We start from the raw sequence: 16,347 nt of genomic DNA on the forward strand, positions 1-16,347 counted from the left end.
GCCATTAAATAAAATATATACTTTGTTAACTCTATTTCAATGAACTCTATAAATAATAGGAACTGAATCATATGCATGGATTTGGCAGTTATCCCCCATAAAACAATAGAATTTAAATCCAAGTAAACATCCACAGAATTAGGCTTCATATTCAAAGGAACTTAAATAAAATAACTTAATTTTCAATGGATCTTCAATACATTTAACTCAGGATTCACCAATCTTTTTTTGTTCCTAAAAATCCTCATCAGTTTTGCGCAGTGGGATTGCCCACCACACAAATTGCCCAAAACCTTGCAAGATCTGAAGATTTCTAACATTTAGCACACTCTTTTTTGCCAGAAAAATCTTGCAGTCCCTCATATGATACTGCTGAAGTTTCATGGAATTCTGCAGAACTTGCAGGATTTGGGCATTTTTCAAAACTTTTTTGAGGACTAAAATACACTGTTGTAGGGCTGGTGTTTGCTTGATAGTTATGGATGCTGTACAGCTATCCATAGCTGACTGGATTTAATCAATCTTGGGTTTAGCTAGTTTGAACTAAACTCAAACTAGTTGACTCCATACCTATTATGTAATGAGATCCTAATTCAGCTGCTATTGAAGATTAACTCTACATTAAAACTAACTTCAATGGGAGTAATAGGATATTATTGGCAAATTCTGAATATATTTGAATATTTTAGCAAAACTAAGAAAAAAGAAATTTTTGCTTCTTTTACTTTTAGTTATGTTTCTCCAAAATAATGGGGAGATATCAAAATGTATTAAAATTTAAGAATAAACTGCACATACATATAGTTATGTATAAAAACAACCCTATAGCCACTTTAAAAAACAACAACAGAGAAACAGATTGGAGTAATAATTCAACCTTTTTAAAAAAATCCTGCAAATAGGTAAGTGCAAAGCTATACCAGCATCTTATTTCTTCACTCAAACTTGTTTTATGTTCGAAAGCAGTAAGGGCTCCTGCTTCTATATATGCATTTGTAGGTAACTTGTAGTTAGCTGTATATTGCACAGTACACTAATTACTAGTTTCTACATTTAAAAACCTACAGAAAATATCACAATTCAATCATTTATATTTGAATAATTAAATTTCTACATAGTTTAAAAAGAGGAAACAGCTTATCATGAAAACAATGTAACACATGTTTTGCACAAAGCAATGCATAAGAAATACATCAGAGGAGAGCGGTTTAAACAAAAATTTAGAATTGCCAAGTACATTTCAAATTAAGGGAGACAAATTCTTGTTCTTTGTGCCTGTAGGGTAAAGCATAAACACAGACATTAAACGTTTGATTTAACAAAATCTCTATATCAGTATGAGATGTTACATGACTTTTCTTGAACTTTGAATTCATTCTGTATTCATGATCCTTAGAATGGTTCATATTATGCCCATTGCCAAAACAAGATGATACCTGAGTGGCTTTCTAAACACTCATGGTCATTGGTTACAATCAGATGAAGGAAAGCTACCTGATATCAACCTAAGCAAGTTTTCATAGAATACAGATAGTTGAACAAACCTGTTGTATTATATTAAATTATCTCTCCATTGATATATAATTTTATGGTACTACTCCAAAAAACAGTGGCAATTAGCCATCAAACCTTAAAAATACACTTTTCCAAAAGGTTTCCACAATTTTGGCCACTACTGTAGGTTATTAAGCAAACTCAGCTTCCTCCATTGACTTTGCTTGTTGGAAGCTGACTGGGAAGGTGGCAAACGACGATCTTATAACCCTGGGACCTGCAACCATCATAAAATACATGTCGGTTGCCAAGCACCTGCATTTTTATTATGTGACAGTGAAGATGTTGTGAGATGGTCATAAATGCAAGGATTGGTTGTGAGTATCTTTTTTCAGTGCTGTCCTAACTTCAAACAGTTACTAAATGAATGGTTGTAAGGCAAGAGCTATCAGTACTATGTGCCTCTCATTTAAAAGAAAACTTTATTCCGTAAAAGAACTTTTTCTAAGAAAGGCTGAGGGTTTTGTACTGATTTACAAGTGTATCTCAGAAAAGAAAAGCACAATATAGTTCAAAGAAATCCCTTGCCAGGGATTTAATATATTGCTACTCCATGTCTAATCTATTCCCTTCAAGTGAAGGACAGAGTTGACATTATTTCAATAGCATGTTTCAATACAGTATTTGGCAGGCACAGCTGATTACACTCCAGATCATGATCCTGTTCTAAAGGAGGAAAAGTTAACTCTTTCCTCTGCTGAAAATCCCCTCTAGGTTAGTGCAGAAAAAGATAACCTAATCAGCAATTAAAAACATTTAAAAATGACTTGATGCGAAAATAGCTTGACATAACTATGTACTGATGTTATTTAAACTAAAACTGTTTTTGTAGGTAGGATTCTTATATTTTATAATAGAGATATTATACTTTATACTATTATGTTCTATTCAGTGTAATACACATTATATTCTAACAAACAAACCTACAAGTTGAGCTCAGCTTTTTATCTGCAGTACATAATGGGCAAAACTTTTACCTATGGAGTTTCTGTGAAGTGTCTGTTAAAGCCTTACTAGAAAAAAGCTTGGAATTCCAATATTAAAATGAATGGTTTCATGTATCAGTGTTGAAACAGGTTCATTGGCTGGCAGCATTTCTTTGAAGTGTATAGTTTGAAGATCTGCAGTATCACTATTTCTGTGATATGTCAAAGCATTCCCATCCTCTCTCTTTCTCATATGCACCTTGTTTCTCGTGTAAACTGCTCTCAGAAAAAAACCACTGATCAGGTTCATCTCATATTCCAAATATTCTTCTGATGTATAGTGACTTACTCTTATCAGAAACCTGAAAATATTGTTCACTTTTTCTCTCTTTCCGATCTCTTGGTGAAAACAAGGTCAGAATGATTGCAAAGTACTAAGAAATAAAACCTATTCTGAAAGCAAAGGTTGCTTTTGAACAATCATAGATGGTTTGGCTTTAAGTTTTGCAGTGAGCACAGACTGCTCCAAATTTCACTTCCCAGCTGTATTTATGAATATATTCTGAATAGAAAATATATAACTTGTATGAACACCATCATGTATGGGTGCATGAATATGTTACTTCTTCCCATTGCTCCTGTTTTTGCCCTGAATACAAGCCTATTGATGAACATTAGCGCTGATGTTAAGATTAATGCCTTTTATTCTATTATTGGCATATCATACTGTATGATACAGAAATAATGTGTCCATAAACACGGATGCTGCCAACAAGGTTTATAAGACACTGGACTAGAAACTGGGAGTCTATCACTTCTAGTTCTGTCTTAGGCACAAAGCCAGCTAGATGACCTTGGGCCAGTGATCTCCTTAGCCCTAGGAAGAAGATAGTGGCAGAAAACTTGCCAAGACAACTACAGGGACTTGACCAGGCAGTTTCTAAGAATCAAAACTGATGGATGGACAGAAGGAAGGAAATATCTTTGTCTTTCATTTGTAATTTAGCCAAGTTTTATCATTTCTTGCTATGTTTCGATAAACAAAATGACCAATATGTCTTGATTACTTCTGTAAGCAAACTGCAAATATTTGAGACCTAAAGTTACATGTATTTCCTTTGCCCCATTCACAAAATCCAAGGATAATGTGAGTGTATGCAAGGATTGAACAGTTCCCATTTCTTCTGTTCCTCCCATAAGGTCAAAAGGAGAGAAAGAGAAAAAAATAACTGCATAAATGCCTTTAGAAGCTACTCCTCTGGAAGCATTTCTTATCTGCCAGACAGTATTCCAGTGGAGGCAGGGAAGAATTTATTTTCCCTTCTAAGTTACTCTCCATTTCCCATTGTTCTTCAATAGTATTTCTCCTCAAGAAATAGTGGCCCTTTCTCTTCACAGAATAGATTAAGGGATGCCTCTATTGCTGGTGGCCTAGAGATCATCATCTTTCACCTACAACCCTCCTACTACTATTCCAGCTTTTTTTTAACCGTAAAAATCCTTTTAATAAGAAGAATGTAGATATTGCACTGTATTTTTTTTCTTTGCTATTGTTAGGTTGCGCTACCAATCGAAATAACCTGTAAACGGCAAAAGATCCCTCTCTGGTCATAACTGGCTCCTTGCAAACCTTAGTGTGTTCTTCTGCGAGGCTCCCCCCCACACCCACCCCGATGCCCCTCTCCTGAGGCGACCTTTCCCAGAAACGCCGCCTTTCTTGTGACAATTAATCGTAAGGGCAAGGCAACTCACCCGTCGTACCAGCAGCAGCATCTCTCCTGGCCGGCGCCCCATCACCGATGCTCCACGACGAAGCGCATGGTGGTGCCGTCGAAGGACGGAGGCGCGACGATCCGGGGGCCCAGAGGCTGCGAGGTGATGCTGATAAGCGGCGCTTTCCCGTCGCCAGGAGCCGCTTGCGGGCACAGTTGCTGCTGCGGGGTGCCCGTGGGCATGTAATACGGGCTTTCTGCGGCAGAGCTGGCGGCGCTCCTGGATGAGGCAGCCGCAGACCCCAGCTCACCGCCGGGCTGCTGGGCGAACTGGCCCTGCAGTGCGCTGGCGGACAGGACTGCCGGCAGGAAGCCCGGGTAGAACATATAGGCCGGGGCGCTGTAGGTTCCCGCGGCCGCTCCCAGCGCCAGGGACGACATGGGGATGGTCATGGGGGCCAGGGCCGGCGGTTGTGGCGGCGACGCCGGGACAGGCAAAGGTACTTCCACGTACTGCCCTGTTTCCGGATCAAAGAGGCGTCGCTTCTGGGGCTGCGGCTGGGGCTGCAGCGGGGCGTCCACTAAATAGCACTGACCCGTGCTGAGGTCCAGCAACACCTTGCGCTGCGGCGGGAAGGCGGCGGGCTCGGCGGGCGGCGAGAAGCAAAGCAAAGGCGTCGCCGTCTGAGTCGCGCCTGTCAGAGCGGCCGCCGCCGCCGCGAGGGACAGAGCCTGGGGAAAGATGTGCGCCGGAGACATTTCCAGCGGTGGAGCAGCAGCAGCCGCCTGGAGTTGATGCTGCGGTGGCAAGGGCGGCAGCACCTGTGGCTGTGGCTGAGCGGTGGCTGTGGCTGCGGTGGGGCCAGCGCGCTCCTCGGTGGGCTGCCGCTGGGCCGCCTGGATGGGGTTGGAACCTGCCGCAGACTGGTGGAGGGGCTGGGCGGCAGCGGGTGAAGCAGTGGCGACGAGGCCTGGGCGGTTGGTGCTTGCTGCTGTTCCTCCTCCTGGGCCTAAAGCCACCGGTCCCGCTTGTTCCGCGGACGGCTCCTTGAGCGAAATGGCCAAGTAGTTCCCGCAGTCGGGAAAGACGGGCTTGCGGCTCTTTTCGGGCTCCACCAGGCTCCCCTGCCGGTTGCCAAATAACTTGATGGAGCGAGGCCTGGCCTGGCCTTTGAGGCCTCGAGGCGGGGAAGGAGACGAGAGCACCGGTGGCTGATGCTTGGCCTTCTGGGCCTGAGCGTTAAAAGTTAAGGTGGTCCTAGGGACCACAGGGACTCTTTCCTTCTCAGCAGGTCCCGGGTTTCTTGGGGCAGATTCTCCGTAGAGGCCTGATCCACGTGCCCCACGCTCTCGGGTCAGGCTCTCAAAGGCCGCTGCCTTGGCGGAGACCTTCTCTGCGTTCTTGGTTGGGTTGGCGAATCTGCCACGGGGATGGCGTTCTGGTGCGGATCTGCTGGGAGTAGTTGTTAACCCCACCGTCTGAGTTCCCTCCTGGTCCTCCGTCTTGGCAACCACCATCGACTCTTCCTTGGCTGTGTTTATGGCTCCCGTGGTTTGCTCTTCGCTGGCAATGAGGGAGAGGACATGGCTGCCGGTTATGGGTAATGGGTCACTCTTTCGTTTCCACTCATTTTTACTGAAACTGTACAGCTCTTCCATGCTCCGGACTGCTGCTGTGAGTTTTTGCAGAGCCTTATCGTTTGCTGAGACAGATGCCTTGGTCACCTCTTCTTCTTTGGGAAGTACTTCTTCATCCATCACCAGTGGTCCCACTTTATTGCTTTTCTCAGTTGTCACTGGCTGCTGTGGTGGTGGTGGTGGTGGTGGTGGTGGTGGTGGTGGTGGATGTGATTGCTGCCTCCAGGGCACAGATGTTTTGGAGACTATCTTCAATACAGCAGGCTGGCGAGGATCACTCTTGTTGGGAGCAATGGTGGCTACTGGCAGCCTTCCTGAGGTCCTGTGTACCAGTATAGTTCCTTCTTGGTTCGAAGGTAGCATCTTGCCTCCATTACTTACTCTGGGCCCCATCTCGTGAGATTTGTTGAGCTTCTTGTCCTCTTTACTGTTACTTACTGTCTGACAAGTTATCACCATGGGAGACAGAGACCTGGGAATGCCTATTGACATCAGCTGTTTGGATTTCTGGTCAAAGGTTCCCTGGTCAGAGTTAACACTACCTCTGTCACTCTGGTTATCCCCTGACTCAAGACTATAACTACTCTTGATTAATTTCCTGACATCTCTCACCTGATGTATAGGCCCTTGGACTTTAGACTTATTTTCTCTTACATCACGTACCTGAAATTGAGGCAGTTTGTCCATAATCTCCCCTTTTATTTGCTTTTGCAGTTGACATCTGGTATCAACAGCTGTCTTAAAAAAATTGGGGGCATTTCCAGCTATCTTGGGGCTGAGAAGCTTAGTAATGTTGAAATGATTATCTTTGTTCTGCTCCACACTTCCCAAGCTTATCTTGATCTCTGGAGGTTTGGGCTTTATCACTGTGGTGGCAATAGCAGTCTGAGCTGCTGCAGTTGTCGCTGTGGAGTATTTTGTCACATGCAAGTTATTATTATCTTTAACTGTTTGTTGAATTTTTGGAACAAAAAGGCGAGACATTTTAGTTGCTTTATTAGCTGTGATTTCTCCCATATCGGCTTTCCAATCACCTTTAAATCCTATTTTCAGTTTCCCCACAGGAACTTTTTCCTCTATTTTCTCTGCTTCTTTTTCTTTCCATGTTCTAAATGCACTGTTCTGGCTACGGAGGAAAGTGGCCTTGAGTGTTTCAGAGGCACTTTGTTTTATTTTACATGCCTCTTCTAAAAATGTTTCTGAAAGGCTTCGGTTTAGGCTAACAGTGGCTTCCCGTGGAGTAGAGGGCTTGGAGGTTGGTGACTTGCTATCAAAAAATTCCCGCAAATCATCTGCTGTTACAATAGTGCAATCAGAGCTGGCTTCTGAATATCTTGAATTTTGTCTCTGCAATCCCCCGTTCTTTAACTTCTCCTTGGCAGTGCTATCTCCCTCTTTAGAAGATGAGGAATTTGACATACCGGAGTATGTGGTGTCTGTGATCTCTCCCCTTTCCATTTTGAACTCATGTTCCTGTTGCATCTTCTTTGAAATAACATTTTTGAGGAGGCTAGATGCAAATTTTGACTTCTGTGTTCCTTCCATGGTTTCTGCAACGACTCCAGTTTGTTTGCAGATTTCATTGCTCTGCTCCTTTGGCAGTGTTTCTGTAACTTCATCTGTGCAACTTGACCCAACAGCAGCATTTTCAGAAGGTTTAGCAGGTCTGGGGACACCCGCATTAATATTGCTGCTGAAATTCAAAGTTTCCAGCAAAGTAACAACTCGGGAGCCTGGCTGGACCTGTTTTTCAAAGCAACGTGGTGTTTCAACATGCGTTATTTCCCCATCAAGTTTACTGACAACAAATTCCAATGCTTTAGTCTGTGATTTATTGGAGTGAATGTAGAAATGGTCACTGGCTGTCTTAGTCCCAGAGTTTCTTTTCCATCCAGCAGATGCAGCGCTGCTTTTGAAAAAATTCTGCTCTGCTTTCTGTCCAAGACTGCTGCACTTTAAATCCAAATAAGTTGACCATCGGTTGATTCCTAGATTGTGATCTGAAAGAGATGTGGAAGACTCACTGGAACTCAAGTTCAGGGTATCAAGGTAGGGATAAGCTAAGCTCCGAAATGCCCTTGCTGTCAGGCTTCTTACTTCTTTATCTGCATCATCCAACTCACTTACCACGCTGGAGGCACCACTTGAATATCCACCCAATTCTCTTGCTTTTATAGCTGCACACCTTGTTTGCAAATGTGCAGGAACTGCAATAAACTTTTTTGCATAGTCATGAAACACATCTTGTTTGAAACTTGAATTTCGTTCATGAGCTGTGGAGACACAGAGGCTCATGTCGCCTTCATGCTTGGCAGCATAAATAATGTTTTGCTTTTCATGCTGGTTGCTAGGCTCATTTATAGCCCTGGAAGTTGGTTTGATTGATAGGAGTATCTGGCCTGCAGAATTCTCACTCATGTTGCAGAGGTTCTTGGACTGACTTTCTTCCGAGCTGGCGCATTTGTCTGTGCTTGGAGTATCATTTTCAGAATTAATGCTGACTATCTCTGTACTGCTGGTATTATCAATACTGTCTGTCTGATTATTAGGATCACTGGTGGTTGTGCTGAGATAACAGCTATTATCCTCTTCTGTTTGTGTGTCTGCAAGTGTTTCTTCGCTCCCAAAGGAAGCATAATCCACAAAGGAATAAATAACATTGTTATCCTCAAAGTCCCATCGAGAAGCTAATCCATAGTCAAAATCCATGTCATGATCTACTTCACTAAGCTGTATTTCATGGGTGGTAATATAATGTGCTTCATCATTATTACTATTGTTGCTTTCACTGGCATAGCTGGGTTGTGGTTGCAATAGCTGTGAAGCATGCCTGCCTCTTCCTCTCTCATTGCTCAAACAGATTTCTTTGCAGTCTGCTTCATCATCTTCATCGCTGTCATACCCAAACGAGGAGGAGGTTTTTCCTCCTCTTTCTAAGTCATCCATTTTTGGAAAATTACTTGTATTTTGTATTGGTGAAGGACAAGATGATGAAGATGATTCTGGGCAGCCATGTGTATAAAGCTGAATGTTGGAGATACTAGGGGACAGAGTGTTCTCAGATTCTTCTGAACTGATGCCAGAGATCCTTTCCCCAACCTCATCAGCTTTCATCCCCATGGGGGAAAGAGTGCCTTCCATTTTAGATGTATAATCCAGAGATTCTTGATTCGCATATTTGTCTGCCAAGATTTTGTTAGCCAATTTGTTAATCTCACTGATCTCATAAGGTCCATTTTTAGTTCTGATAAAGGGCACTTTCCTTCCATTCCGTTCTAGATTCAGCTTTAGAGTCTGGGGATTCTCTCCTGCCCCTCCAGGATAATCGTAAATCTCCACGTATTTTGATTCCTCGGCTGAGGAAATTGATGGCTCTTGAGGATGACACGTGATCATTTGGCTGCTGCTTTTTCCAGCATTCTCTTTTTGAATAACTATCTCTTCAGCAGGCAGTTCTGTAAACACTTCCATGGTGAACGCTTTCAAGCTGATTGAAGGGAGCAACAAGATTTGGACCCAGGACCAAAGTCAAGCGAGAGAGACACACACACATATACACACGTGTTCTCCAGTGGTTCCTAATTTTGTTCCTTGTAGTTTAGCTGTAGACCTTGAAGAGTTGCTTGATAGTGCCGGGGGTAGTAGGTTGGGTGGCTGCTGTTGTCTCTGTGGAGATGGGGGGTGCTGGTAACGGCCGCTGCTGCCAGTGTCTTATTCCTGAGCTATGAAGTACAGTTGTTAGTTTGGCATGAAGGGCTGTCAGTCTGAATGCCATTGGTAACAGAAGTAGCAGCATTAACAGCATCTGCCACTCAACTTTCCCAGACATCCCAAAATGAAGAGAAAGCATATGGAAATTCTTATACTTCTAGTTAAGGAATATGTAAGTGTATGAGAGGGATTAATCCATATAATAGTTTTAAAAGAGTATTGGTTTTTGGGTGATCAAAATGAAGGAGAGCTACAGGGAAAGCACCTTTTATTGTTAGAACAGTATTTTTAAGAATATTACCTAGGTAATATTTCAATGGGCAAAAAAAGACTGAATTTAATCTTAATAAGACATTAGAAATTTCAAGTGACTTATATTTTTACTGGTAATTTTTAAAAAGCACTTTCCCCCAATTTATGGAACATTATTTGTATTGTATACAAAAGCATTTAAAGAGGGTTCCCCATCCTTTCAATTAAAAAAAGAGTGGGGCATCATATGAATATTATTATTTAAAAAAAAAATACTTCCAATATACAAAATTAGAAAAATTCTTAATATGTCATGAAATAGAGAAATAAAACTAATTTAAACTTGCTTCTATCTTTTTACTAAGTTGTTTTAGAACCGTACTCAATTAATTATAATTATATTATACTTAAGTATATCAGCCACAATAAAAGTTTCACTTGAATATTATTAAGATTATACAGTCTCAAGTTTCTCTAGTGTTAAGTTGAATAGACTTTTATCTGTCACAGTGAGGTCTAATACTATTTCAGTACAGAAGAAACAAGCAAACTGAAAAAGACATTTACCTTTTCTTTGATTTTTTTGTAGTATTAGTCCAAGGGATATTAATCAGCACCTTAGATCTTGAAAATTTTTGTTCTCATCTTCAGAGGTTTTTAAAAGGATGTGAAGGAGATAAAGAACAAGCAATGGGAAAATACCAAACTGGTTTGATTTTGATAATGACTTGTTCAGAGTAAGAAAACTCTGAAGCATTTTTGTCAGATCAGTATAGCTTGCTGGGTCAAAACCATTATCTATACATAGACTGTGTGTCATTTCAACCGGTTGAATAAAGTACTATTTTAAACTACCACATTTGAACATAGTAAAAATAAATGTGTTTGACTGACATTCATTGCAGGAATCTCCAATCTTCACTAATATATTTTTAAATATATAAAAATGCATATAATTGTTATGATATTGTTGAAGTAGAATTAAGTGTGTGCAATAAAATAGTGTAAAGGAAGTCTAGTTAAAAAAATTAAAGTATTGTTTTTTTAAAAAAAATATTGTGTTTCCCTTTTTTGTGTCTTAATATGTATTACCAATATAAATATTACTGAAAATTTAAAATTCTACGTCATTTTAATTTTAATTCTATTTATATATGTATCATACCCAAAGAGATATAAAAATGTTTAAATCAACATTAAAATAATATATAAAACAGCTTTAAAATACTAAAAGCTTCTTAAAGCACCAGGGCAAATAAAAAGAAAACTTGTGTGAAATAAAAGTAAGTTCATATCATAAGTTCATGTACTTATCGCCAATGCATAGTGATCTGGTTTTCACACCATTGTACTGAAAAACAAAGATAAACAAGATTACAGTTTAGCATTTGAGAATCAGGCCACAGGCTGCCTAAATGTAGAGGAAAAAACAAATTTCTCTTTTTATTACGTAGTATTAGTAATAATAATAATAATAATAATAATACTTTATTTGTCAGTGCACATCATATGTACAATGAGATTGGTTGAGCTCCAGTGGTGGGTTCCTACCGGTTTGGACCAGTTTGGCTGAAATGGTAGTGGTTTGGCGGCCTGGGTCGCTGGAAGCGGCAGCGACCCAGGCCTGCCACACCCCCGAACCAGTTCCAAGGGCGCCACCGTTGGCGCAGCCATCTTGTTTTTCAGTTCTGCGCATGCACAGAACAATTTTAATTGCACTGCGCATGCGCGCACACACAAGCCAACCGGCCGTAGTGTCTGCTGGCACCCACCCGTTAAGCTCCTTCAATATATATATATATATATATATATATATATATATATATATATATATATATATATATGGAGAATATAGTAAGTGTATAATTTCACAACTGTTACTAATAAAGATGTGCTTCTTATAATCAGCTACTTTAGGCTACATCTTAAATACCTGGAATGCTGGAATGACAACCTCTGAAATCACAAATGAAGGTTTCTGATGCCAATCTTAGTTTTAACTATAGACAAAGTTTGTTATGCAATAGATTTGTCTTGGATAGGATTCCTTGAAAGAACATTCATGATTGGAAGAGTAAATCAATAGCAAAGGTGAAAAGGGAGGCAGATGTAGCAGAGGCATTTTTCTTTTGTGCTTGCAATTGCAAGTATGTCAATGGCTTTTCTTTCTTTTAAGATGCTGTTATGGAAAATAGCTAGGATGAAAATGAAATAAAATCTTGCAGGGGTGATTATGAAATTTGAAATTAACTATACTGAGTTACATGAAGGTTGATCAATATATGTCTGACAGTTTAAAAAAAGAACACCATTGAAATACGTTATATGCAAAGAAAAACTACCAGTTTCTAACTTTCTTCTGTAGTGGATGTGATTGATTTGAAGATAAGATTTAAAAAGGCTAGAGTTTATGTTAAATTATATTTGTACATTTGTAACATAAAGAGTTTAATATTTAAGAAGGATTCCACAACTAAATAAAATATAGTTCTGATTAGAATGAACACAGCTTTTCCAAGAAAACATGCTGTGATTATATTGCAGCCTGGATATTCAATCAGAATAAGGCATTGAGCCAGTTACACAACTTTCATAACGCATCAGTCAGCTATACGGGATACCCAAATTTGGGAATCAGTTTGAATCATGAATCACTTCTCAGGCCATCTGCATCTAAGATCAGGTGGGAGGGATTTCAGCCTCAGAGGACGAGAAAGGAAAAGCATCACAATTTCACACTTCAGGATCTGATTATAAAAGAGCTATTTCAAGTGTGAAGGAAAGTTCATTAGGAGGAAAGCATTTCTCAGGGAGAAAATCAATTTTGAAGGGCACTGTTTAAAATATTTCCTGCAAAATCTTCACTTGTAGAAATATTCCCCTTTATATTCCAGGTAAAATACAACAATGTTTAATGAATGATAGTTTGGAATGTAACTTTATATTGTGAAGTGTCCATTTTATTTATGGCCTGTGCTAATTACAGATAGCACTAGGAATTGTTAACCTGTGTAAAACAGCCCTCTAGTGTTGAAATAGTATATTGCTTTGTTTTTTTAAAAAAAAAAATATTACCGGTAATAAAGATTATCAGCAGTTAAAATGGAGAAAGATACACTCATTAAATTAAAAAAAAGGTAGCAAAGTAGCAAAAGATAGTGAGGTAGCAAAAAGTTCAGTGCAGAGTTCTATATTTTTCAACATTTTTATTTATGACCCGGATGAAGAAGCTTGAAAAGTTTGAAAATAAAAGATTGCTTTTCAAATCTGGAAATTATACAATTGGGTAGGGCAGCACAAGTACAGAATACAGAAATAAAATTAAACATGACCTGAATATGTTAGAAAAATGGGCTATATTGAAATTTACTAAGAGAAATTCCAAGCTCTTCACATAAAAAATAAAACCAGATCTCAGATATGGACTATTGGATACATGGCTTGATAATGGTTGTCGTGGAAAAACCATACTGAAATGATAGTTGATTACAAACCAAATATGAGTGAGCAGAATAATATGGCAGCTGAAAGGCAAATGCAGTATTCAGATTGCAAAGAGTAATAATTTCATTGGTTTGTGCTTTAATACTCCATTTTAGACAGATTGACTGACCATCCAATTCTGGATAACACGATTGAATATGGATTCAGACAAAGAGCCTGAGAAAAGGCCCTGAAGGACTATAACTGAGCATGTTGGCCTAAAGAAGCAAATACTGAAGAGTAATATAATAGCACTTTTCAGAAACCTAAAAGGATGTCCTACAGAAAAAGTCAAGTCCTGTTTATCATTCCAGAATGAAAGATATAGATTAATGATTACATGAAAGCAACATTTCAATTGAATATTAGGGGGGGGGAGGAATCTTCTATGTTCCACAGTGAAGCCAATTCTCCAGAGAGACCATGAATTCCCTTTTGCTTGATGTATTCAAACAGAGGATGTAAGAGTTGTTTAATCTGGATTGCTATGTTGACCAGTATAGGAAAGCTGGGAAGGCATCACTAAATAATATGGTTACACCAGAGGTAGTATTCAGCAGGTTCTGACCAGTTCTGGAACCAGTAGAACCAGTAGCAGAAATTTGGAGTAGTTCAGAGAACTGGTTAAAACCACCTCTGACTGGCCCCACCCTCATCTATTTTCTGCCACCCAAGTCCAGCTGATCAGAAGGAAATGGGGATTTTGCAGTAACCTTCCCCTGGAGTGGGGTGGGAATGGAGATTTTATAGTATCCTTTCCCTCCCATGTCCACCAAGCCACGTCCACCAAGCTATGCCACCTCCACCAAGCCATGCCGACAGAACCAATAATAAAAAAATTTGAATCCCACCACTGGGTTACACAATATCTCACTTTATGCTCACATTATTAATGATAGAAATTCTGGTCCCAGTTGTGGTTGTAAATCAAGAGCTTCTATTACAGGGAAAATTCAATCATGGTACATTGTTTAAAGTGCACAAACAACTACTTGCTGCAGACTTCCATTCCATGAATAATAGCAAGCAATGATAAATCTTTACCTGGTTTATAAATAATCACAATTACATTAATATGGTGGTACTTCACTGTCTCATTTGTCTCATTCTCAATCTGATATATAGTTCAGAAATTATTAGTGATAAATAACTTTATTTGGATTATTCTCTCTGTTTAAGCAATCCTAAACATTACACATCACAGTCAATACATTTATGAGCCTAAGAGCCTGCCTGGAAGAAAAAGTATCCTGTAGCTATCTGGGTGACATCTTGATCAACATATGTCATTTTATTCTTATTAAGTATCAACCTTCTAAAGTTTGTCTTTCGCTGCAAGCAAGACCCTATTCCAAGAAGTGGAACTATAAACCTGGACAACTTTCAAGACCTTAACCTGAGTGAGATTAAAAGGATTTAAAGGATTTAAATGGCCCCTTAGAATGGGAGACTGCGTTTCCTCTCCAGGATGAGTACGGATCAAGTTCTGGCAAACTATTATACTGTGCAACGTATGTTCATGTAACTGAACCCTGTTAGCATCAGGAGCAAAAGTACTTGTGAAATAACACATTTAAAAAGTGCTGTCTTTCTCCTTAATCAAGTCACACCATCCTGCCAGGTGCCCTTAGGAAATACGCTGACTGAGGGAGGATGAAGTTATGAAATGGTTAACCTTTTACATGTTCACTTTTACGACTGTCTTTAGTTCAAGAAGAAAAGCCATATAAAGACAGCAGAACCGCTTCACCTTTTTACCAGATTAAAAAATACGCACCTGCCACTCTGATATTCAAACTATCTGTGCAATGCCCATCAAGAATTTACACTGCCATCGGTCTAAGTAATGATATTATTTCTATCATTAGAAACAATGGTGGCTTTACTGAAATTCAAAGAGAAAAATTTTCATGCATATGCAACATACGAAAAGTGGTTTTGAACACAAGTAAATTCTCTGTTTGGATAGAGGCATAAATTCTAGAATTTAAAGTCTTTTATTGTCAAAGCAGAAGAGCTGTCATAAAAATATTATTTCAATGAAGTGGAACTCTAGTGGAAGACTGAACATTTGAGACTGGATGAAGGCAAACAGTTTGAATTCATGAAGTGACCTTTTATTGGTTGGTACATCATACTAAATCATAATCAATAGATTATAAATCACAGCAACTAAATCCAACATATTCAGTCAGAACCAAATAAACCACATTATGGATAGTGTGTGTGTTGAGTGGGATCTTATAAACTGAATCACTAAGTAAAATATCTCAGTGTTATTCTTACTGGAGACTTTTTGAAAAGTGCTGTTGGTTTCAATAACTACTAATAAAAGAATCATTTTAATGTTTCTTCTTTAGCACTGAGATAATAAATAAAATAGTCACATGATCTCAATTGGCCTAGACCAAAACATTGGGGAAGATCCAACTGCTAATATTAAGGTAGATTACCATAGAATGTGGTCCTTTTGCCAAGACTTTATTAAATCTATCCAACTTGGAATGATTGTTAAGTATTCAGATGTAAATTGAGGACTACCTATATAGTCTATAGTCCCTTTGCTTTATTAAATTGGTAATAAAGCCTTAGCAAAGGGCTATAGACCATATAGGTAATCCTCAATTTACATCTGGATACTTAATAACCATTCCAAGTTGGATAGATTTAATAAAGCTTTGGCAAAAGGACCATATTCCAATCTTGTGGCCTGATTCTTCATGCATGAAATGACAGCATTTTTAAGTTACCTGTCCTAAAACTTTTATGCTGATGAAAATGCCATCTTTATCACAATTGAGTAGTAAATGTAATCCAACCATGTAAGTCTGAATGTATTTAGCTTTAAAATTGACATTATTTTTCTTAAAAGCTTATGAATATTATATGCATCAGAATTATTGTTATCCATTTAAGATGGTAGTGCTGCTACTTTGATTTAACGTTTCAAAATGATTAATATGTAGTGTTAAATCAGCCATCCTGTGATCGTTGTAGCTCTCAACTATTTTTTTTTCCTGTTCCAAGGTATTATTCAAACATGATACTAGAGGAAATTAATGAACTATCAG

The 16,347-nt window shown here is 39.2% G+C and overlaps 1 protein-coding gene across 1 annotated transcript; it reads right to left on the bottom strand.

Annotated features, from left to right (window-relative positions):
- Positions 1 to 4,238: 4,238 nt before the first annotated feature.
- C9H4orf54 (chromosome 9 C4orf54 homolog) lies at positions 4,239 to 9,301 on the bottom strand. Its single transcript, XM_032224342.1, has 2 exons — positions 6,060 to 9,301; positions 4,239 to 5,972 (listed from the first exon to the last, which is right to left on the bottom strand). Exons 1-2 carry the CDS (start codon positions 9,299 to 9,301, stop codon positions 4,274 to 4,276), a joined length of 4,941 nt encoding a protein of 1,646 aa, XP_032080233.1. The 3' UTR covers positions 4,239 to 4,273.
- Positions 9,302 to 16,347: the final 7,046 nt, after the last annotated feature.

The sequence above is a fragment of the Thamnophis elegans genome, chromosome 9 (genome assembly GCF_009769535.1).
Source record: "Thamnophis elegans isolate rThaEle1 chromosome 9, rThaEle1.pri, whole genome shotgun sequence".
Classification (NCBI taxonomy): Eukaryota; Metazoa; Chordata; class Lepidosauria; order Squamata; family Colubridae; genus Thamnophis; species Thamnophis elegans.